Here is a 22,918-nt window from a genome sequence, read left to right as displayed (position 1 = left end):
TTTGAGGTATCTTACTTGTCTTTCTCTTAATTCCTGCTGTTGTTCCTCAAGGAAGGAGGATGTGCAGTAAACTACTTCTCTACTATTCCTCACTGTACTGCTCTGTTGGAATGTACCTTGACATCATAGAATTCCTGAGTGCCACTCTGTGTCTAGAGTGTCAGTTGGTCAACCCAGGCTGAGTAGCAGGAGCCTGCTCCTGGTGGGCTGTTTCTGTACCTTCTATCTTCTCTTATTCACTTATCCAAGAACCAAGCTACAATAAAGGATTTCTCTACAAATACACATTGACTGTGTATCTTCCTTTACTACATATCACCTGCTCTGAGGACACCAGATAGCACTTTACCATAGTCATACTTGCTCCTGTGTTTCTCAGAGCCTTCACTCTCTTCCCTCAAATGGCGAACCACTGCCTGCACTTGGAAGTATTAGAAAACATGTGGGCGTTGAGCATCGCATCTCCTTTTCACCAGTGAAACTAAAGTAGCCAAAACTGCCCCACACGAAGTAGGACCATCTCCTTCACAAGCGCTACACTGGATAACCCTTGGGTATAGCTATCAGTGAGAGGCTGTGCCCTCTTGAGGCACTTTGAATCTCCCTTGTTGTGCCCTTGCTGATAGCATTTGTAGCACTTAGGGACAAATTTACTAGGGTTCCCGCTAACAAACCCATTGTTCTTGGGGGCTGGTTAGGGCTGGGCTCCTTTTTCCTGTGAACTAGTTTGTGGGCCTTGTAGGAACCCCTTTTTATTTTTCACCCCCCCTCCCCTTTTTGTCATGGTAAGAACCCTGTGCACCATTTTGTGAGTCCCTCCAGATACCTTCTTGTGGACCCTGGTGCTAATCCAGTTGTCTGCCTTCTTAGCAAGCTCCTTGGGATCAAAGAGCCTACTATGCACTAGGTGTTCGTTCAGCTCTGTAAAACAAAGACTGAACGTTTGCTCTCTTGCAAACAAATTGTACAGCTCTTGGTCATTATTCACATTACTGCCCTTCACCCACCATCCAAGGCCCTGCAAAAGTGGTCTGCGCACTCTACCTAGGACTGTTGGAGCACCTTCTGGTTGTCCCTAAACATTTGGTTATAATTTTCTGGGTTGAGATCATACTTCCTAGTGAGAGTGTCCTTCATGAGGGAATACTTCATATTGTGCCCTTTCTTTAGGGCCAACAGGGCACCTCTCCCTTTACTGGGAATGTGCTTTCAGAGTATGCCTCCCCATCCTCCTCATGGACCCTGTGAATCACCAGAGCAACCTCATAGGCCTTAAACCATTTATCTATGGCATCCCCCAAAATAAGGCTTGGCACCAGATCATTGGTAAAGGTGAACACTCCTTTCTCCAGTGGACATTGGGGTATTGCTGCCACCATTAATGCTGGACTCTGAGGTTTGCCTGGCGTTGAGCTTCAGATCCTTCAGGCCTACCTCATGCTCCAGCAGTAGGTGTGTTTCCTCTCAACCTCAGCCTTTCTCTTCTTTGCTTCCAGTTTCATCTTACACAGCTGCAATTTGAGCTCCCTTTCTGTCCTCCAGCTCCTCTGGGGATAGACCATGGGAAGATGCAGTGCTCTCTGTCCTGACAATGGGCTCCATTCCTATAGGCAAGTGGTCCCCCTCCTCTGGCAGCTCCTGATCAGGGCCTAGCACCAGGCCCTCCTCCTCTAGGTTGGACTAGATCCTTATGAACTCCTCATAGGCACAGACGGCTATTCGAATGTCTTGCTTTGTGTACTTCTCGCCTGCATTCAGCCCCCTCTCCTTTCGGAGCCTCTGTAGCTCAGTCCTGCTGAGGCTAAAATTGAGCAGCTCCATCTCCATGGTAGACAAAAAGGAGGTAAGAAAACATACATTTGGAAAAAGGAGAAGAATAGCCAATGAGAAAATAAGGAGAATTTAAAAGAGGTCAACTCTAGTGTCAAAATATTTATGTTGGCGTTAGTTTTACACTAATTAATGTATGGCACGCACAAACACAAGCGGTGTATCCCAAAACTGAACACCAATGTGGGAAATTGGGATGTCGGTTGAGCGGGGTAGTGAGCCTACTTAAAGCAACAACCATAATTCTCATCAGGGCTAATCACTAAAGACACTAAATGAACTGTTGTTTAAACCTCTGACTGCTTGGTACAAAAGCAGTCAGACTTTACCTAGAGGCAATGTGTAGAGTACTTATGCAGCATGCAAACAGTAGTAAAGTGAAAACCCAACACAAGAAAAATCACAAACCAATTTAGGAAAATAGAGTAAAATGTAATAAATTATTTGACACCAAAATGAGTCAAATCCAATTAGTAGAACCGTAGACATGCAGTGTCAAAGGTTTCGCAAAAATCAAGCACTAAGAAGCCAACCGCAGTTATCATGTTGCGGTAGTCCAAGTCCATTGCACAAGTTCAGACCAGATAAAGGACTGGGTTCAGTCCACTGACAAAGTACCTTGTAGCATGGGCATCGAAATGCAAAGTCCTTGTGTTAAGCTTTGTGCACTGAACTCAAGGAGTCGTCAACAAGGAGCTCTGACGTAAGACCCTGTGTCGAGATGCCCCATGCAGCAGAGCCAATGAAGCCATCCATGGAAGTTTGCAATGGGAGGACCTGCTTTGTTGTCATGGAAGCCTCTGTGTATGCGAAGATATGCGCTGATATGTTTCGGCGGAGGGGGTGAGATGATTTGTGGTGGGCCCATATCTTTGTTGAGCTGTGTCAGTGTTGAGGGAGACACCGGGGCTTGCAAGGACGCTTGCTGCGATGCATAAAATGTGATGCGCTGCAGTGGGTTGGTGACAGGCTGCGTTGAGATGCGTGGAGTTGCTTCAACTTTGAAAGAACCTGTTCTGTCCTGTGGCTTGAACAGGGAGCCAACAGACTGACCCTTGGAGATTTCATGGAGTCCTGAATCCACACATGGCAGCTCACAGCAGCAGAATATTCCTTGCATGACACAGCAGTGTTGGGCAGCAGGTAATACATCACAGGTAGACAGTCCTTCTATCTGGCAGACGTCACAGTCCAGAAGTGAACCGAAGAGTTGGGTCTAAGGGTCCATTATTTATGCCTGGTGCCTTTTTTGAAATGGGAGATGTTTCTGAAGTTTACCCCTGTAGAGGTGTCTGGAATTTCCTGCCTCTCTGCCCAGGTCCCAGTCTGTCTGGTGACACAATAGGCCAGTGTAAATATATTTTTGTGTAAGCTGAGCCAGTGTATTCAAAGCGCAAGTGTAATAGGTGACAGTCTGCCTCCCTATCAGGTCAGAGGATAGACAATGCTGCCAATACCTTTGTCATACTGTCAAAGAGGAATGCACAAAGGCCAACAGCTAATTTCACCTAGGCATGTGACCCAGAAACCGGATGCAGGCACCAAATACTTCGGAAAGGAAAATGTCAAGTTATTAAAATTGTTCAACACGAAAGAACAACCCAATATACCCTTGCGGATTTGGGTAACTGTAATTAGGTAAAGAATGGTGTCAACAAGGGAGTTACTTGACAACAGTTTGTTGAAGGAAAGTGTCATACATTTATGATGTCCAAATTTGACATGCCAATTGAATTGAAGAAATAGTAAACATATACACAGTATTTGGAAGAGAGAAAAAAATCTAGATTCTGGTGTATATGATTTCAGAATTATATTTTAAAAAATAACAAGCACTAAACACATGATCACAGGGGTTCAAAACATAAATCTCAATGTACATTGACATCTTCGTTATAATAAAATAAAAATCTTGTCCATCATATGTCAATGTACATAGTACTCACTTTTAGACATGTAACTAGAGACTGTCTTAATAACAGAACTAGACTCTACTCAGATGTTAGCAATATTTTCAAACACAGTTGGGTTAAGAGTCGATGCTTGATACATCAGTGAGGCCATCTGCAGGACTATGTATTTGTTTAGATTTTTTTTTTAATTAGGACCTCAGAACAAACAAAATATTACAATTTATACAATATCCGAGATAACTGAAGTTCATGTTATAAATGTATCCCTCCACCCCCCACCAGGTGGATCCCGACAAAACAATACAATACAGAGAAAAGGATAAAGAGACATTTTTTTCATGTCAAAATACATACAATTTGGCCCTAGATTATCCTAGCATACTACAGGGTAAAATGTCTATTAATCCTTAACAATATTTATCCATCTAGTTAAGAGTTCCCAAATCTTTAACCCCCTAGCCCTTGCCCTAGTTCCCCTGATTCTAAAAACAGAGGTCTCCCATTTATAAATAGAAAGTAATTTATCAAACCAAGCATGTACAGAAGGAGGATTCCGATCTAGCCATACACTGGCAAGACATAGCCGAAATACTGCAGTTGTTATATAGACTAATTTCCGATCTGATTTTTCCATTTCCTGGTTGCTAATCCCTAATAATATAGTCTGGGAGGTAAGTATGACAGAATATCCCAATATGGAGTCAAGACGTTGTCTAATTTTGGTCACCAAATTGGAGAAGTTTTGGGCAGGTGGCAAACATATGGATACTATCCGCAGCAAGAAACCCACACTGAGAGGAATGTATCCCTGAGGTCCCACCCCATCTATAGATTCGAGCCGGAGTAATATAAAGATTACACCATGTCTTAAAGCATTGTACTTGCAAGTTTGCTGAGATACAGGCTGTCTGACTAAGCTGAAGAGTCTTCGCACTCTTCTGACCCAGCTTGTAACTTCTCTTGCCACTTGTCAAAATGTTTGGACATATCATCCCCATCCCTTTATTATTAAGCTTATATAAAGTATACATTGTTGATCGCCCCCCAAAATCAGATCCAGCAAAGGACTTCTATCACGAGAAATTAACTTTTTAGATAGAAAATCCCTTATCAAATAATTATTTCCAAACCCAAATTTTTCCTCTATTACATCAAATGTGGATATTTCGGTATCAGACAGTAGGTCTCCTATGAATGAAACCCCTTTCTTATTCCAATTTTTAAAATATTCATCCTGAAATATTTCCGGAAGTAGCTTATTGTTGTCAAGAGGGGAATATCTATGAATCGGACCAATCGAGAACTTTTTCCGGACAGCGGTCCAAACCCTGAACGCACCCAACAAAACCTTGAACTAAACCCTCTTGAGGTAGGCATAATCTACATGACGCATAAGTAATCCTTTGGCTTCAACCCCACAAATTAGGCCATATATAGATATTTCACCATATCCCAGAGTTTCTCCTTTCAGCAGCTCAGCTATTTGCTTCAAAGCTGATGCCCAATACTAAATTTGAAAGTTTGGGACAGACCCCCCCCCCCCCAATCTCTAGTTAAGGTCATGTTTTTGAGAGCCCTGCGAGGATGTTGTCCGGCCCATAAAAACCATGAGATTAGCTGATTCAGCTTTAAAAACCATGACTTGCTTATCTCAAGTAGGATTGCTCTAAAATAATAAAGAATTTTAGGTAAAAATAACATTTTAATTACATTGCTCCTCCCAATTAAAGTAAGATGTAAGCTATTTATTCTGTAAGAATCTAGCTTTATCTTTTGTATCAATGGTTTGAGATTGATATCAACAATATCTTCCACTTTCCAGCTGATCTCTATACCCAGATATCTGGCACTTTGAACTATTCGATGGTCATCTAGAATAATTTTTTCGTTTATAACAATTTGGGTTTTATGTTTGCTGATATGATAACCTGAGAATTTACCAAATTGAGTGGTTAGGCTATTTAGTGACACCAGGGCAGTGGAGGGGGTGGGTGTGATAATACCTAAGTCATCAGCATACGCTGGAATTTTTACCCCCCCCTCTTTAGCGCATACTGGTTGAATTCTTTGGTCTTCCAATATTTTCCTGATTAAAGGATTGATATAGATAGCAAATAATAAAGGGTAGCATGGGCTTCCTTGTCTCGTTCCCCGTGATATCTTGATTGAACCCGACAAAACCCCCATCATAGCTATCTTAACAGTTGGCTCTTTATACATAATTTGGATAGCTTTGATAAATCCTTCTCCTAGACCATTTTTTTGCCAAGGCAGCCCATAAAAAAGGCCAGGAGAACCTATTGAATGTCTTCTCTGCATCCAACAGAATTAGTGCCATAGGGTCTCCTGTAACCTTGGTGTAATCAAAGAGGGCAATTGTCCTGCTAATATGATCAATAGTTTCCCTGCCAGGAACAAAGCCATGTTGGTGGGGAGATACCAGTTTTTTAATAACTGACGCCAATCTACTCGCACACATTTTTTAATGGATTTTCGTGTCACTATTGATCAATGTAATAGGTCTGTATGACCCGGGGTCGGTTGCCAATTTGCGTTTTTTCAGGAATACTACAATCTTTGCAGTCTTACTAGAATCTGGAGGTACTTCACCACCTTGCACTATGTTAAAATTCTCAAGCATTAGGGGGCTAGTTGAAACCGGAATGTTTTATAGAATTCACCTGGTAATAAATCAGTTCCAACTGCTTTACCAGAAGGGAGAGATTCTATAGCTATCTGTATTTCCTTCAGTCTAATTGGAGCTTCTAACATATTTTTGTCCTGAGGGGTAAGCGGTTGAAGTTTACTCTCTTTGAGATATCTATCGATCTCTTCTCAGATCCCACAGTTATCTTCTATATCTTCAGTGTATAGTTTTTGATAACATTTTTGGAATACCGAAAGTATGGCTTCTGGGTCGTTAACAAAGCCAATAGTCGGATTCAATATCTCAATAATATGTGTTTGTACCTCCTTTTCTCTAGCACGTACTGCCAGCATATGTCCAACCATTTCGTTACTCTCATTGGGGTTTGGTCCACCAAGCCAAGTATCTACCTGCTGATGTAGTGAGTGAAATTTCGGTTATAGCAGATTTGGCGATTGTAATCCTTGTTTGCGCGGTATCTGATTCCCCCCCTCAGATAAAACCTTAACCAAATGAGTTTCAGCTTTCTCTAATGTGTCATATAAGTATGGGCGGAAAATCCGTTCCGCTCGCGGATTTTGCGGATTTTCGGTAAATTCGCAATCCGCGAGATTCGTGAATTTCCCGCAAAATCCGCAAATCCGCGAGCAGCGGATTTTATGGCTTGCTCGCACTGTTCGCGTGAGTTCGCGGCTTCCCAGTTCAACTTCGCGCCCCGCGAATAAGCGCTAAATTGCAGAAATACGATCTTAGCAAAACTGAAACTACTTACCAGGTTCAAAAGTTCAAGCTCATCATTAGTAGCCATTTCCTGTAGTGCTTCCTGAGGGGCCCCTCCAGAGTTCAGTTGCCTACTTGCAACTATTATGTGACCCTGCTCTGACCCTCAGAATAGTTACACATATGCCACAAAGGTCCTGAATTACAGCTAAGGGAGACAAGCAGGAGCCAGGCTGGAAGTTCAAATCCAGTGACACATTAATCAGCCCCTAATTCATTATTGTCAGTTGGGGCAGGGCAGGTGTTGTAACTAATTTTGCAACAATGAAAGCACTTAGCAAGTGCAAAAGATCACTAATCAGGAAGCACTAAGGAAGCAGGTGCCAGCTAAAAAAATATTCTGTGACAAATTAATCAGGCCCAAATTAATTCAGGTCACTTGAGGCAGGGAAGGTGTGCTTTGCTTTGCCACAATAATGTACACTGGACAACCAGAGGGTGCTGTGATGAAACAGAGGGTGGCATGGGTGAGCCAGAGGGTGGCATGTGGTGACAGAGGGTGGCAGTGATGAAGAAGAGTGTCCCAAACAGGCTGGACACGTAGAAACAACAAGTTCGCAAAACTTGCGACCCGACAGGTAAGTTCGCGTTTGCGAAATTGTACAAAAACCCTCGCGACCTGGCAGAAACCCGCGCGAACACAAAAAAAAAAAAAATCCGCAAATTCACGAGAATTCGGGGGATTTTGCGGATTGCGAGTTCGCAAATCCGCAAAATTCGCGAACGCGAGATTCGCAAAATTCGCCCATGACTAGTGTCATATAAGTTAAGTTTATTCATTTCCTCCTTTTGTGTCTCTCAGACAAATTTAGATGTTTCACCCCTGATCCCGGCTTTGAGAGTATGCCACACATTTTGAATACTAGTACTGCATACGTTTTCCTCTATACACCTAGGAATCCATCTCTCCATATGTTGAGTATAGGAGTTATCATTTAAAAGAGCCCTGTTAAATGTCCAACATGTAGCTTGAACTTTGCATTTAATATTGACTTCCAATACCAGAGGGTTATGATCAGACATTACTCTTGGGAATTTTAAGATTTTGCTGCCCTGGACCATACATTAAGAGACCAGAAAATAATCCAATCTTGCATGAGTTCTGTATGGGGTGGAAAAGTATGTAAACCCAGGTTCGTCTCCCTCTAGTAGTTCCCAAATATCTGTTAATCCATGAAGCTCCTTTAATTGGATTAGAGATTTATAAACTTTGGGCTTCCGCCACAGATATGCTATCTCAGGGTGGTTAGAAATTGAGTAATTCAAGTTAAAATAAAATCCCCACATACAATAATTTGGCAGAGACCAGCCCACCAGTTCTGTGTTCAACCAGTTAAATATTGCTGGGTCATCTAATGCTGGTCCGTAGACCAAACATAGTGTAAACGAGTTATTATCAATTGTACATTGTAGAATTACCCATCTACCAAATTTATCCATAATGGATTGTGGGAAATTAGCAAGACCCCGCTGGGCGAATATTGCCACGCCTTTGGTTCCAACATCCTGTTTTTTCCATGAGATCAGTTGATACCCATCAAAATTAATTACCTTACTTATGCCAGCGTCTATGTGGGTCTCTTCGAGGCAGATGATATCTGCCTTCAAGAACCGAAGGTCCTGATTGATCCAACGCCTTTTAACTGGATCATTTAACCCGCTGATGTTAATAGAAGCGATTCTAAGTTTCCCCATCAAGAATGAAAAGCAGATCCAAATGTGTTAAAGCCTTAACTTATACATCTAAAAAAATCCCCACAAAAATTTAAAAAATACATTTCCCCGTGCAAAATTCCCTTTATATAACTTGGATCCTCCCTCCCACCTCTTACTAAGGCAAAAAAGGTCCTCAGAACCTTGTGATGCCTCCTGCATTCCGCTGCGCTCCCATATAACTCCCGACCAGAAAAAAAAGAAATGTTAGTACCCCATAAACAGTATATTAACATCCTTTGACACAATAACACCTTTTTCAGCCACCTATAGGTTCCTTCAGATAGTTCTGCACCTGGATCTCTGAGGTGAATAGCCTAACTTTCCCCTGACAGATAACTTTTAAGCGTGCTGGGTTTATTAGATATACTTCACGGCCCTGTTTTTGGTAGGGGCTGTTCATTTGACGGAGCCTCCATCTTCTTTCTACCTTTGTGTGGCCGAAATCCGGCCGTACAAAAAAGTTTGTCCCTCGGCCGATCTTCTGGCATCTGGTCTTGTTTTTCGAATTTGCCTGACACGATAAAAAGTTCCCCCCAAAAATTAGGATAGCTCAAGGTTTCGTATTTGGGCCAACATTTTTAACATCAATGGGAATCTATGTACCAGCTGAAGTTCTGCTTCCCAGTTCCAGTGTGATAGTTCGGGAAAGGCGGCCTTAAATAGTTTCAGCACGAACCCACGGATATTTATTTATTTATTTATTTGATTTATATAGCGCATTATAACCCAGCGGTCTCTAAGCGCTTTGTCAGGATCCACTTAAGCGATTAAAAAAGATACAGCTGGTCAAAAATTAAAGGCAGCCCCACGCTTGCTGAAAGAGCACTGTTTTTAATTTCTTTCGGAAGGACAGCAGCTTGTTTTCCTTCCGCAGTTCCAATGGCAGTTTATTCCAGAGGGCTGGGAGTGTATGGGAAAAGGCACGACTTCCCGCGGTAGCCAGTCTACAATGTGGTTGGATAAGGAGGGTAGCTTCTGCAGATCTTAGCGCCCTCCCTGGCCTGTAGAGAGTCAGGCGTGATTTCATATAGCTTGGTGCCCTACCATATAGGGCTTTGTGAACAATGCACAACCCTTTGAACGTTAGCCTCTGCTTGACTGGCAGCCAATGCAGTTCACGCAGGAGGGGGGGATGCATGCGTGTTCCTCGGCTTTTTAAAAATAAGTCTAGCAGCGTCATTCATGACGACCTGCAACTTATTCAGAAGTTTTTGCGGTAGTCCTATGTACAACGAGTTGCCGTAGTCCAGCCTGGCTAAAATCATAGCAAAGACCGCACTCCTCAAGGTGGAAAAGGACAGCAACGAGGAAACTTTCCTAAGTCCGACACAGGTGCCCACTACAGCCATAACTTGTTTTTTCATGGACAGCTTACCATCCACATGGATGCCCAGGCTTTTGACAACCGCCGCCGGTTCCGGTGGTGTACCTAGCTCCCTAGGCCAGAATTGATCATTCCATGGATTGCCAGCGATGGTAATTGGCAACACCTCGGTCTTATCCGGATTGATCTTTAAAGAATTCCTGGACATCCAGTTGGCTGTGCATCTCAAGATATTTTGCAGTCTAGCAAAGGCATCCTGGCCCTCATCCAATTGGATGATGACCTGGGTGTCGTCCGCGTAGTTGTACACCTGGCAGTCCATTTGGTTGAGCATCACAATCAGAGGCTGTAAATAGATGTTGAACAATAGGGGTGACAGTGCAGACCCTTGCGGTGCTCCGCAGGTGATCGATGTTGTGGTGGAAACCAGGTCACCAAGTTGCACTCTCTGCATCCTCCCTTGAAGAAAGGAGGTGAACCATGCAAGTGTTTTGCCCTAAATGCCAAACTCCCTCATCCGCGACAATAGTTGTTTATGACAAACGGTGTCAAATGCCGCGGAGAGGTCCAACAGCACCAGGGCACCCGGGGTTTTCTTGTCTGCTCTGTTCCTCATTTCATCTACAATTGACAGCATGACAAGCTCTGTGCTATGATTCGCACGAAAACCCGCCTGCTTTGGCTCTAGCAGGACGTTACTTTCCAGGTGTTCCGACAGAGTGGTAAGTACATGTTGCTCCAACACCTTCACCAGGAAAGGTAACTGGGAGATTGGCCTGAAATTTTTCAGACATTTCACGTCGGCCTCCGTCTTTTTCAGCAGGGGAATCAGCCGGGCTTCCTTTAAAGAGGACGGCACTTGTCCTATCTGTAAGGATAAATTTAGGAGGCTTAGCACGTCTTCCTCTATACCAGGGAGTGCCATTTTGAACACTTCAGGTGGGCACGGATCAGCCCTGGAGCCCGACTTGACCCGCCCCAAAAGAAAAGACAGCCTCTCCTTTGTAATCAAGGGTAAGGCAGTTAAGGGGGTTGTTACTGGCATTCTAGCTGGCATAACCTGCGGTGGGCAGTCGATCTTGGGGGTCACAGTAATTTCAGTAACAAGATCTGTAATCTTGTTAGTAAAGAAGTCCTGACATTTTTGACAGTCCTCCTGGATGAACTCCGTAGTCTGTTCCTTATTTTTCCTAAGCTCCGTGAGGACTCAGAAGATTTCTTTCTGGGGCTTCGTGGCAGTTACAATCCTCTCCTCGAAGAACTCGGATTTCCTAGCTATAATCGCCTGCTTATAGCTAGCGAGTGCCTGTGTATATCGGCTCCAGGAGTTGGAATTGTAATCCTTCCGCCAAGCTCTTTCCAGTTTCCGTAGCCCCCGTTTCCTCTCCCTAAGTTGTTCATTATACCACGGGGCCCCAAGTCCTCTGTCCACTAGGTTCACCCTACGGATTGGTGCCACCCCATCCGCGGCCTTCGTGAGTTTATCCATAAGTTCCTTGCAAAGGACCTCTGGATTATCTGTCCAGTTATTAGGTGGGGGATAAGTTCGGAGAAGGTCTACCATTTTATCTCCATTGATGTTTTTCCACTTTCTGACCATCTTCCACCCTCCCCTGGACGTCATTTTTTGTTTGTCCACTAGGAACTCACCCCTCACCAAATGGTGATCAGACCATACGCACGGCTGGGCAGTTACTGCGCCTTGCGCTGGGACTGTCATCCAGACCAGGTCAAGGGTATGGCCCTTGACGTGGGTCGGACCCTTCACTTGTTGGACCAAATCCAATAAAGTCAATGTGTCCTCAATCTGGAGTGCTTGTCCTTCTTTCGGGACTTTTTCCCAATGGTAATTAAAATCACCCATGATGACTACTTTATCATACCTACTAGAGCGTATGTCCTGGACCATTCTCGGGAACAAATCTGGGAAATCCGGCAATGCCCACAGGGGGCGATATACTAGGAGAATAATCATATAGTCTGTCCCCACCTTCAGCTTAACACCCATCACCTCCGCACCACCCAGACTTTCGGCCAGAAACCTTTCGCCCCGTAGGTGCGAGCTGTACAGAAGGGCCACACCACCCCCTCTCCTGGCTTCCGTTCTATTATAGCAGAACGCCGAAAAATCAGCTGGCATAGAAGCTACAAGATCAGGCATTGAGGAATCTTCTAGCCACGTTTCTGTTACTCCTAATAGATCCAGTTCTCCTTCTTCCAGTAGAGTAAAGACCTCTAAATGATGACGCTGAAGGGAACGAGTGTTGAGGAGACCATAGCGTAGGCCCCGAACCTTATGTACGCCATTCCGACCTGAATGAAACCTAGGAGCTTTCAGTAGTCCTTCCTGTCTGAATGTGGCAGCACATCCCTGACTGATAGCAATGTCACCAGAATTAAGTGCCCCTAACTCACCTCTCGTGTAGATAATGCACGGACCAGGGGTCATGGCCCCGGGTCCCGTTTAATCACGGATGGGCACAGATGGGCTTGCCTCTGGCAAGCCTCCGGGGTGCCAATGGCGCGCCCGCTGCGCGCGTACGCTGCGCGCCCGCTGCGCGCGTATGCTGCGCGCCCGCTGCGCGTGTACGCTGCACGCTTGCATAGGGCAGGTTTAAGTAGCCCAGAGCGTGGGAGGTCATCAGGCAGCAACTAGCCTGCATCCAAAGATGGCGTTCCGACCCGGCACTTCCTCCCCCAAGATGACTCCCACCCCAGGTACCAGCTAACGACCCGCTAAACAGCAGTGCAGATTACTTTTTAAGTGCAAGTATGTCCTAGCACAGACCCAGCAATAATCAGAGCCCAAAAACTAAATTAAAATTATCGTATTAAAAGCGCTGTACTCGCGCTAGTTCAGCAGCGTTTAGAAGTTCACAAGCAGCCTTCAATGATCGTGGCGCTTACCTAACAGGGAGAGACCCTAAAATGATCGTCTTAAGTAGCCCCGAGGGTGCGAGGTCGTCAGGCAGCAACTAGCCTGCATCCAAAGATGGCGTTCCGACACGGCACTTCCTCCCCCAAGATGGCTCCCATCCCAGGGGATATCATCCCCTTCTACATTTTCTTCTATGCCCAGCAATCGTAAATGGTTTCTTCGCTGCCTATTTTCAGATTCTTCCAATTTCCAAAGAATATCAGCCATTCTAGCATCATTTACGGTGGTTTTCTACTCAGATCTCTCTAGCCCGGCCTCTAGTCCTACCACACGTTCCTCCAAGGCAGTGGTTTGTGCGGCAATTTCTGTACAAACCTTCGTTGTCTTGCGGATCGCACCCTGAATATTTTTATTTGCAAGCTGTGCTTTTTTATGCTCTTGGTGGGCCTCTACCTGCATTTATTTAATTGTGGCATAAATCAATCCCATAGAGGGGGCAAGATCCGTCTTATTACCAGTCCTTAAACAAAGATCCATTTGTGTGTTCTTCCTCGACTTCTCTATCAAGCAAGGTGGTAGATTAGTCCCATTGAAGATGCTCATGCTGGCTGGTATCAGAGTGAAAACTTCTGCTCTCCAAATTATTAAAGCTCTTTCTCTTGGTGCGGTTAACTACCCTCTTCAAAGTATTTGTTGTTGTGGGTGGGCTGGTGCTGTCATTTCCGGAAGCATCAAGCTCGGTGTTATCAGGATCACTACCATTGATATGATTTGATTCATCAGTTAGAGAGAAAACGTTTTCCCCGTCGGGTGTACCTGGGATTTTATCTCCTACCTTGGCTGTAACGGTTTGGTTGGTTTTATAGTCATTGAGCTCTGCAAATGCAGCCAAATCCATATTATCCATCTGTTGTATATCACTGAATGCCGTCCCCTTCTGCCCCCCACATTCATTAAGCCCGGTATTATGAGCATCCCCCAAATGGGCATTGGGAGCATGGGAGCACGAGGGGCTTCGGGTATTGTACTCTCAGGCGGTATCTTAGATAAATCCTTTACTGTGTCTAAGTCTCCTTCCCACACTGCAGGTTTATTTACCAACTTGTCCTTAAGCAGGATTGTAGCCTGTCTGCCGCTGACCCCCTTTCCGGAGAACATCCCGGGCACCGTCTGTAACTTTGGTCTCACTGCTACATCGTCGAGACGCTCCTTGCCGCTGGGAATACTGCCGATACTCTCCGCCCCCTCCTGGCTAGGAGTGCGATGAGCGTCTTGCCTCATTGGAACAGCCGGTTTCTTGAGAGCAGGAAGAGCAGGAAGAGTCTTGATGCCTGTTGCTACCTCCTTCACTATGACTTTCCGTGGGGCTATCCTGCACAACCTGGTTCTCCACCGAACATTCCCTGCAGGCAGGACCTTCACAGCCGACAGGTACGTCCGGTTTTTAAATCGCTGGACACTGTTGGCAAAACCCTCCGCTGCTCGTCGCAGTAGCACTTTGAGATACTGCTGGGCGCTCATCCAGGCTCCGATTCAGCTTCTTCACCACAACTTTTAAACATGGAACTTTCAAAAAAGGCTTCGGCAAGGGTTCACTAAGTTTTCAATGCATGGCGGTCAGGGAGTGACTCTCGCAGCGGTCATGCAGCCACCATCTTGCCCCGCCAGCCAGAATTATGTATTTTAATAGTGATAAAGGACCACTTACACATATTTAAAAAGAAAGCAGCAACCAATCATAAACAGATTTAGCCATGGAAGATACACCTGCAGTGGAGTAAGCAATAATAATGCTTGAGGATAGAAAACCCTTCACCATTATATACAATTTTAACATAATGAATTCTAGTTGAGCATATTCAAGCAACATATAACAGAGGCTGGAGAAAAAAACAAATAGTGCAAAATATACAAATATGCAGATTTAATTAGAGATAATTGGATGAAGCAAAAGATTGAAGATGTAGGAAGGCTCTAACCCCACTGACAATCATGCTACTATAAAGTTGTGAAGAAGTATTGGAGGTGGAGAAGAAGTAGGAAACCAGTGCTGTCAATTCGTTATTTCTTATCTGCTCAGTGTCCCATGACTATTCAGAAGAAACAAGCCCAATTCTCGTTTGTAATTAGGCTCACCATGTCTGAAATCAAAAAGTAATGGCTTTCTTCCAATTTCTATGACCACATATTGAATGATTCAGACAATTCTCCCATGTGAGGTTTTGAGTTGCATAGCTGCGAAGTTTACCAGGTCAGGTCTATGGTTGATGAGCTGATCCAGCCCAGTTTTTTTTCTTTGAATTCTGGGATTGGTAGTCTTGGTTTTATAAAGGACAAAATAAGAATAGATGTTCCAGAATTCAAAGAACAAACATGGACAAGAGCAGCTCATCACTCATGGACCTGAGAAAATTAACAGGGCAGGAGTTGGGTACAAAGGTATGGCAGTTTTTCAACAGTCTGAAAATATTTGTACTTTCGGCAAAGTAACTGTTTAAGCCAAAGAATGACATTTCTCTTTCAGTTCATTGTGGGAGTATAAGTAGCAACCTGAACGACACGTGTACCTGTGACTCTGGATACTACGGACCTTCCTGCCTATATAAAGAGAAACCATGCAAGAACGGATTCTATGATGGCATTCAATGTGTCTGCGATGAAGGCTTCAATGGAACCTTATGTGAATACCCAGCGGGGGTCTGTCTCAACGGAGGATACCTCAATGGCAGCAAATGCATCTGCACCGATTTCTTCACTGGGACATTCTGCGAACTCTTGAGAGATATGACACCAGTAGGTAAGAAAATACATGTATCTATTAAAGTTTTTGACATTCAGCTCCAAATGTATACAAATAATGAAGAGACTGTGGTAGCACACTATTCCCTCCCCAAAGAATGCAATGAAGAACTTCCAAATCATTTTGCTGTAGAGCTCCTCAACTTACACCACTCCAAACAAGCACCCAAGCAACATGTAGGCCTTCTGTACTTATTCCATTCAACGCTGCGGAAAAACGACATTGAAGGCATTAACAAGCAACTCCAGGTTTATATCCAAGGATGTTACTCAATCAATTACCAGATCATGTCAGAAGCACTGACATCCTATTTTCCCGCTTTTCAAAAGTACGCCTATCATAGTTGTAGCCTAGCACTGTTTATGTTATGCTATGTTATCTTATGTTACGTTACGTTATGTTATTTTATGTAATGTTATGTTATTTTATATGTTAAAGCATGCCTAGTCACCTTATCTACAGTTCGCAAATTTGCCAATGGTTCGAGGAATCTTTAAATATGGAGGCCACACAAATCAAACATCTAGCACTACAAAAAAAAACATTAATTTGTTACCAGTTTAAGTGCCATATGTATCAACATTCCGTTTTGCGATTTCTAAATAGCGACTTTTAAGGAATCGCTATTTAGAAATCGCAAAATAGTATGTATGTAGAAAGTCGCTTCTTTTTAGCGATTCCTTAAAATTCCTTAATTGCGATTAGCAAATTGCTAATCGCAATTAAGGAATAATTTCCCATTCATTTCTATGGGCCAGGAGGCCCATAGGCATGAAGGGGAAATTTGCGATTCGCAATTTGCTAATCGCAAAATGAGATTATTTTCAAGGGTGCAGGGGTGTCCAAAGGACACCCTGTTGCACCCCTGAAATCTGCATGGGTGCACATGTGGCGCACATACATGCCCTAAGGGCATGTATGTACGTCACATGCCACTTTGAAAAATGAAAAAATATGCATTTTGAAAGGAATTCGCAACTTACCACCAAATAGAAGTTGGTGGTAATTTGCGATTCCTTAAGGCGTATTTGCGATTTTTTTTGGCTTCTTACATTGCATTTAAGAAATCGCAAAATTTACGATTCCTTAAATACAATCGCAAAATAAGGAATCGCACATTTTGCAATTTCTTATTTTTAAAGCACATTTCCTTCATACATACCATTTGTCCAAATTGCATTAGCAAACGTCGAAATTCTGCGAATTTCGGTGTTTGCGAAGTCAATTTGGCTTGATACATATGGCCCTATGTTCTTTATGCAGAGGGGCAACCCCCAGTAAGCTCAACTTTGCTTTTTTTGTGACCCCACAGCAGAAACACAATATTAGGACAAGGTGCAGGTAGAAGTTGTATGAATCTGGTATAATTCTGAAGATTGTTAAGCAGTCCTGGCTCCAATTCTAAAAGAGAAAGAGATTAATATACTTAGTTTGGGTAAGATGCAAGTAGATTTAGAAGTGATGCAGCGTTTTGGGCCTAGCCCCTTACGTTTAGTCCTCTAATGGACCTTTTATTTTTCCCCTTAGAGGTGATGGGATTTAACAGTAAATCAATCGATCTCAATTAACAGTGCAACCCATTTGACTACACAGTAAGGACTAGGGGCCAGATGTAGGTGTCAAAATACCGGTCGGAATCGGCCGAAAATACCGATTTTCGGACGTTTCCGACCGGTATTTTGACATTGATATGTAGGGGCACTGAAAACATACAGATTCGGTAAATTTACCGATCGGTAAAGTTACCGAATCTGTATTTTCCTATGTAGGTAGCACTCCTAACAGTGCTACAGGGCCTTTAGAATTCGTTATTTACCATGTAATACAATTGCATGGTAAATAACGAATTCTTGTGTACATGCACATCTGTGCATGTACACCTGTGCCATGTGGCACTCAGACATGCCCTAAGGGCATGTATGTGTGCCACATGGCGCACAAGCCAGTTACATGGGTGCAACAGGGTGTCAAAGTGACACCCTGTCCCCCTTTGCAATTTGGTATTTTTACAGATTCGGTAAATACCGAATCAGTATTTGCTATTGAATCCTATGGGCCTTCAAGCCCATAGGATTCGATAGCAAATACCGATTCGGTATTTACCGAATCGGTAAATACCGAATCTTACCGATTCGGTATTTTTACCTACATAGCAATTACCGAATAGTAAATACCGAATCGGTAAAATTCAGTATTTACCATTCGGTAATTTGCTATTACCTCCATCTAGGCCTAGAAATCAGTAACTATGGTTACAAAGATTTATTACAAATGTGCAATCAAATAAAGATACATGCTCTAAAGATTCAGAATAACGGGGAAGCCTAACCCTCGGAAGAAGTTCATACGCAGCAATATTAGGCAAGCAAGAAGTTCAGTCACCACAATACAAAAGATTAACATTAAAATGTGCTGCTCAGAGAAGAGTCTTCGTTTTTCTTGCCAATACATTAGTAAATCTAAACCACTTAATTAAGGATCAAATCGAACAGGTCTAGTTCTTGGAGTCCTAAAGATTATTAAAAAAAATGGAGTTTTCAATAAAGAACATTACAGCAAGGTAAAGTAAAAATGAGTGGGAAGGTGTCAGCATTTCAGACGCTCATTCAAGAGTCTTCTTGGATCAAGGAATAGGTGTTAGCCTAAACCACACTCAGCCAAGAATCAAATGAAGCACAGAGGTCTGAACCTCTCAAATCCAAAAGGAAAGTGCTGTCACCTCAGACAGTATAGACTTCAGTTATTCACACTAAAACTATTCAGGTAACACCTCTCTGCACGCACAATCAAGGATATATTGTCCTCCTCCATTCTCACATTGCAGACTGCAAAATTCACAAAGTATCTCAAACTGGATATGGGAATGGCACAGTCTTCTCACACGCAAGCCAGGTTGTAAAATTGCTGAATAGACTTTTCAGTTAATTCTCTGGCTCTCTTCTTCTATCACTATTACAATAACGTATCTATTCTCAACTAACAATGAGTGTAAACACCTGCAAGAAATGTCATGTTAGCATAAATTGGAAAACAATATTTTATGCAGCATGGTAAACAGACCTATTACTGAACACAAAGTATTAACTCAGTAGGTCACATTTAATATGTGTGTGCACATTTAAACACAAACGAATATGAATGGTCAGTAAATTAGATTCATATTACTTAAGGCATACAGTAAAATCTTAAATGTATACATATAAGTATGTCTAGGAACTACATTTTTTAATACAACACATGTAACATTAGGGCACACATTACATAGACTAATTTGTTTCTAAAGTAAAGGACTTCATAACGTGATGATGGTTTAGTTTCTACTCAACATCTAAATAGTAAATGTAATTTAATGTATGAAGGGACACTTATCTAAATCGAATTAATTGTTATAGTGAATACATGTCTACTAAGATGGTTCACTAATATCTCAGTTGATATTGTCAGACCGCACCATTAACATGTGCTACGTTCACATTCATATCTTGTATCTGTTATGAAATTGTGATGTATTTGTGACGTGTAAAAGATGGGCAAAATTGTGCTGCACCGATCCTCCCTCTGATGGCGAATCAAGCCATCACATCAATGTCTTATCAGATGGATAAATCACAATATTGTTGTTTTCATCATCTTTCTCCTGGAATCCTCCAGAAATTTCATGTCATTATAGCATTTGCTCTCTCTATTCTCTAGTCCTACATCTGCTCTTTTTCTCTTCACTCTTTTTTTCTTGTGCGTGTTTGTATCCTTTATAGATTACAAACAAATGTAAGAGCAATTATAACTAAACATTTCAGAATGCTTCCAACAATTCTACTATTTAGGTTCCCAAACCATCTGCCTGTAGCAGAAAATCAAATCTATTCCCTATTACTTTGCAAGTGGCTGTTGCTGTTTACCATTCAAATCTTTCTTTAAGTCAGGAATGTTCTTTATGTTTTTTTTCAAATCGTTACTTTAGTCTGGAATGTAAGTACAAAGTTATTGAACTTTTAACATCCATCAGACGCTGCCCTCCTTTGCGAGAAGAACGTAAAATGCAAGTCGATTCAGTAAACAATTGATCTTATGGCAACCATTTCAGTTTCTATTACTAACAATCCTCCAGCTGTACTAGTAGACAAATTATCAACTGCAGTAAAAAGTTTTCTAATCCTGTGTAAGTTGAGTATCACTCCCTCAGATGGTATCAGGGCATCAAATATTACCCCTACATTTTCCCTAGCACCTATTTTGGTTCTCACATGTTGTTAAGCAAAATTAGGCACAAAGTTCCCCGATAGGCTGAGATGGATGTGTGTGATAGTGTATAGGGAAACCAGGAGGGGAAAAGGAGGTGGGGGAAACCCCTCTTGGGAACTAGAACCCTCACACACCCAGCAAGCTAGGTGTCATGCTTCATCATATGGGTCCTGCTCCTCGTCGGACTGGCGCTGCAATGTCCGATGGGCACCCGCGAAGGGGCTCTTTAGCAGGGATCTTTTGTTCCTGCCATATGGAGCATGCGTGTGAGAGGGCCAAAAAGAGTGTAGTCGTGAGAAGGTGGTGATGATAAAAAAGGGTTGGTCAGTCCACAAGAAATTTTATTAGCGTGGCTGACCCCCCTTGATTAAAATAGTGGGAGGGGAGATAGAACGCTTTGGAAGTTATTTGGGCAGGACTATCTACAACCCTCTGGTGTGGTCGACATGTTTCATGCTAAACTAGCAATTCTTCAGGACCATGGTGACAAGTACTACACAGTGAAAGATAAAGTTTATATACAACCTTAACTTGGTTGGTCTGTGGAGCAGGCCGATTGGTCCTGCTTCGAATAATGCAACCCTGGGATGATTCCTAAGGTGCCCCGCAGTCTGCTCCTGTGGGACCTGCACAGGAGAGTCAGGGACTCTAACGGTGTGCGGTCTCTGCCTGCAACACCTACCCCCACGAGGATTCCCTTGTTGGATCATTAAGTTGTCCCACATAATATATCTTTGGAAAAACGAACTCAATGTAGCATGTTTCATACCATCTATAGGGTAACCTGTACAATGCATTTGTCCCACAAATGTAATAGACTCCAGGTAAATCAGGATCTGCTCCATCCAAGTATAATCCCAGATTTCCGCAAACTTCAAAAGTATGATCACATTCACTATTCCTTACGAAATATGTGTCAGTTGTGGATTTTGTAATGAATATGCATAATTCCCCCTCATGTTGCCAATCTAAAACTAATGCTGACATGTTTCCCAGTAACTTATGCCCACTTTCATCTTTATCCCATTAGGGTATTTTTAAATCTATGAAGTTCTGTCTATGTGCCTAAATTGTCTCTAATGCCATGGTGGGTCTAATGAAATGTCCCACTATCTTGTCTTAAGAAACAAAGCTATGTTTTGAATAATAATATTGAAGATGACCCTTTCCATAGAATAAGCTCAGCAGTAAGCTACAGTTAACTTCATATGTCAAGAGGAGATGATTATGGGAGCCGCATTGTTTTAGATACCATGGGGTGAAAGTATATCATGACTTCTCTGATGTTCAGGAGGGGAATGTAGAGGGGCTCTTCAATTGTTAAAAGGTTGTATGGCTTTCTGGGGATCACTACCCCTGTCGGTGGCGGCGATTTTCCCTACTGAGAATGATAGCCCTGCCCCGATTGCTATATTTCTTCACCACCCTACCGGTGTGAATCCCCAGTGCGGGGTTTCGCTCACTCGACTCTCTTATTACATCTTTTATCTGGGGGCCCAGCAGAAACAGAGTGGCCTTAGCTACGTTGAGAAGGGCACAGGTGGAGGGAGGATTAGCTGTGCCGGATGTAAAGAACTATTACCTGGCAGGACAACTCCAATGCTTTACCCAATGGGTGGCAGGTAGTCTAGACCCGGGAAAGGAGGAAGCCCCCATTCACCCCGAATAGGGCGGATGTCAAGAGCACATTAATGGGCACCATTAAACAGCAAAAGATAAGCTCTTCGGAACACAGAGTGATAAGGAATTTCTGGGCCAGGTGTTCCCGGTAGACCAAAACCAAACGTCCTTACTCCCGAGAGATGTCGGTGGCGTTACTAGAGGCGCTCCCACATGGGGGCCACTGGAGGGGATTAGAGGAATGGGCGGAAGCGGGAGTCACTAAAATTGGGGACCAATATGTTGACAGGGAACTGCTTACGTTCGCGACCTTCCGAGCAAACTGAGACATCCCGCAGGGACACTTTTTCCTATATGGGGCGGTTACTGGGCCCATGCGCAGACACTGGAGACAGGGGACAACCAAACCACTCACGCACTCCACATACAAATACATAAACCTGGCAGGAGGGGTCATCAAGGTCGTATCGTGCTTCTATCAAGCCATTTGGCGGGACTCCACGAGACCTCTGGAGGGACTGAAGGATAAATGGGAGGCAAACCTTGGGATTCATATGGAGGATAAGGATTGGGAAAATGCGCTCCTCTGGGCCACCAAGGTATCCCGTAATGCACGATTCCAATTAATTAGTTTTTACACCCAGCATAGAGCATACATTACACCTGACAGAATTAATCGCTATTTTAATTGAGATGATGTGAGTTGCCTTCACTGTCAGGAGATAGGAGCTAGCTACATCCACATGATGTGGAGCTGGCCACAGCTAGAAGGGTACTGGCAAGAAGTGGTTAGGGAGACAGCGCGCGTCACAGGGAAGGAGATCCCATGCACCCCAGCCATGTGCTGCTCAACCTGTTCCCCCACTCCGCTAAGACGAAGGTTACGGCAAGTTTCCTAGACCTAGCATATATATTAGCTAAATGCGAACTAACAAGCGAATGGAAGGCCACAGTGCATCCGAGGGTGGTCAACTGGAAGCGGGAATTAGAGAAGTGAGCGGGCTGCGAACATAGAATACTGCTTCGGAATGCGCAACGAGGCATAGGAAGACTGGAGAGAGCGCTGGCCTGGGGAGTATTACCAGACGACCTGAAGAATGTAGACCTGGAGTCTGCTCCCAGCACACCTCAGGCTGGGTCTCAACCGGTCAGCCCTAATATCCAGGAA

At 43.5% G+C, this 22,918-nt stretch overlaps 1 protein-coding gene across 1 annotated transcript in view; it reads left to right on the top strand.

Moving 5' to 3' along the window:
- Positions 1-22,918, top strand: part of LOC147692124 (mucin-12-like) — a 587,862-nt gene that overhangs the window by 298,588 nt on the left and 266,356 nt on the right. Inside the window, exon 7 of the mRNA XM_086936740.1 lies at positions 15,613-15,885. Coding sequence (XP_086792866.1) covers positions 15,613-15,885 — 273 coding nt within the window. The remainder of the gene's footprint in view (positions 1-15,612; positions 15,886-22,918) is intronic.

The sequence above is a fragment of the Lissotriton vulgaris genome, chromosome 9, assembly GCF_964263255.1.
Source record: "Lissotriton vulgaris chromosome 9, aLisVul1.2, whole genome shotgun sequence".
Lineage (NCBI taxonomy): Eukaryota > Metazoa > Chordata > Amphibia > Caudata > Salamandridae > Lissotriton > Lissotriton vulgaris.
The sequence above is the reverse complement of the archived record's forward strand: the minus strand, read 5'-3'. Positions and strand labels throughout refer to the sequence as shown.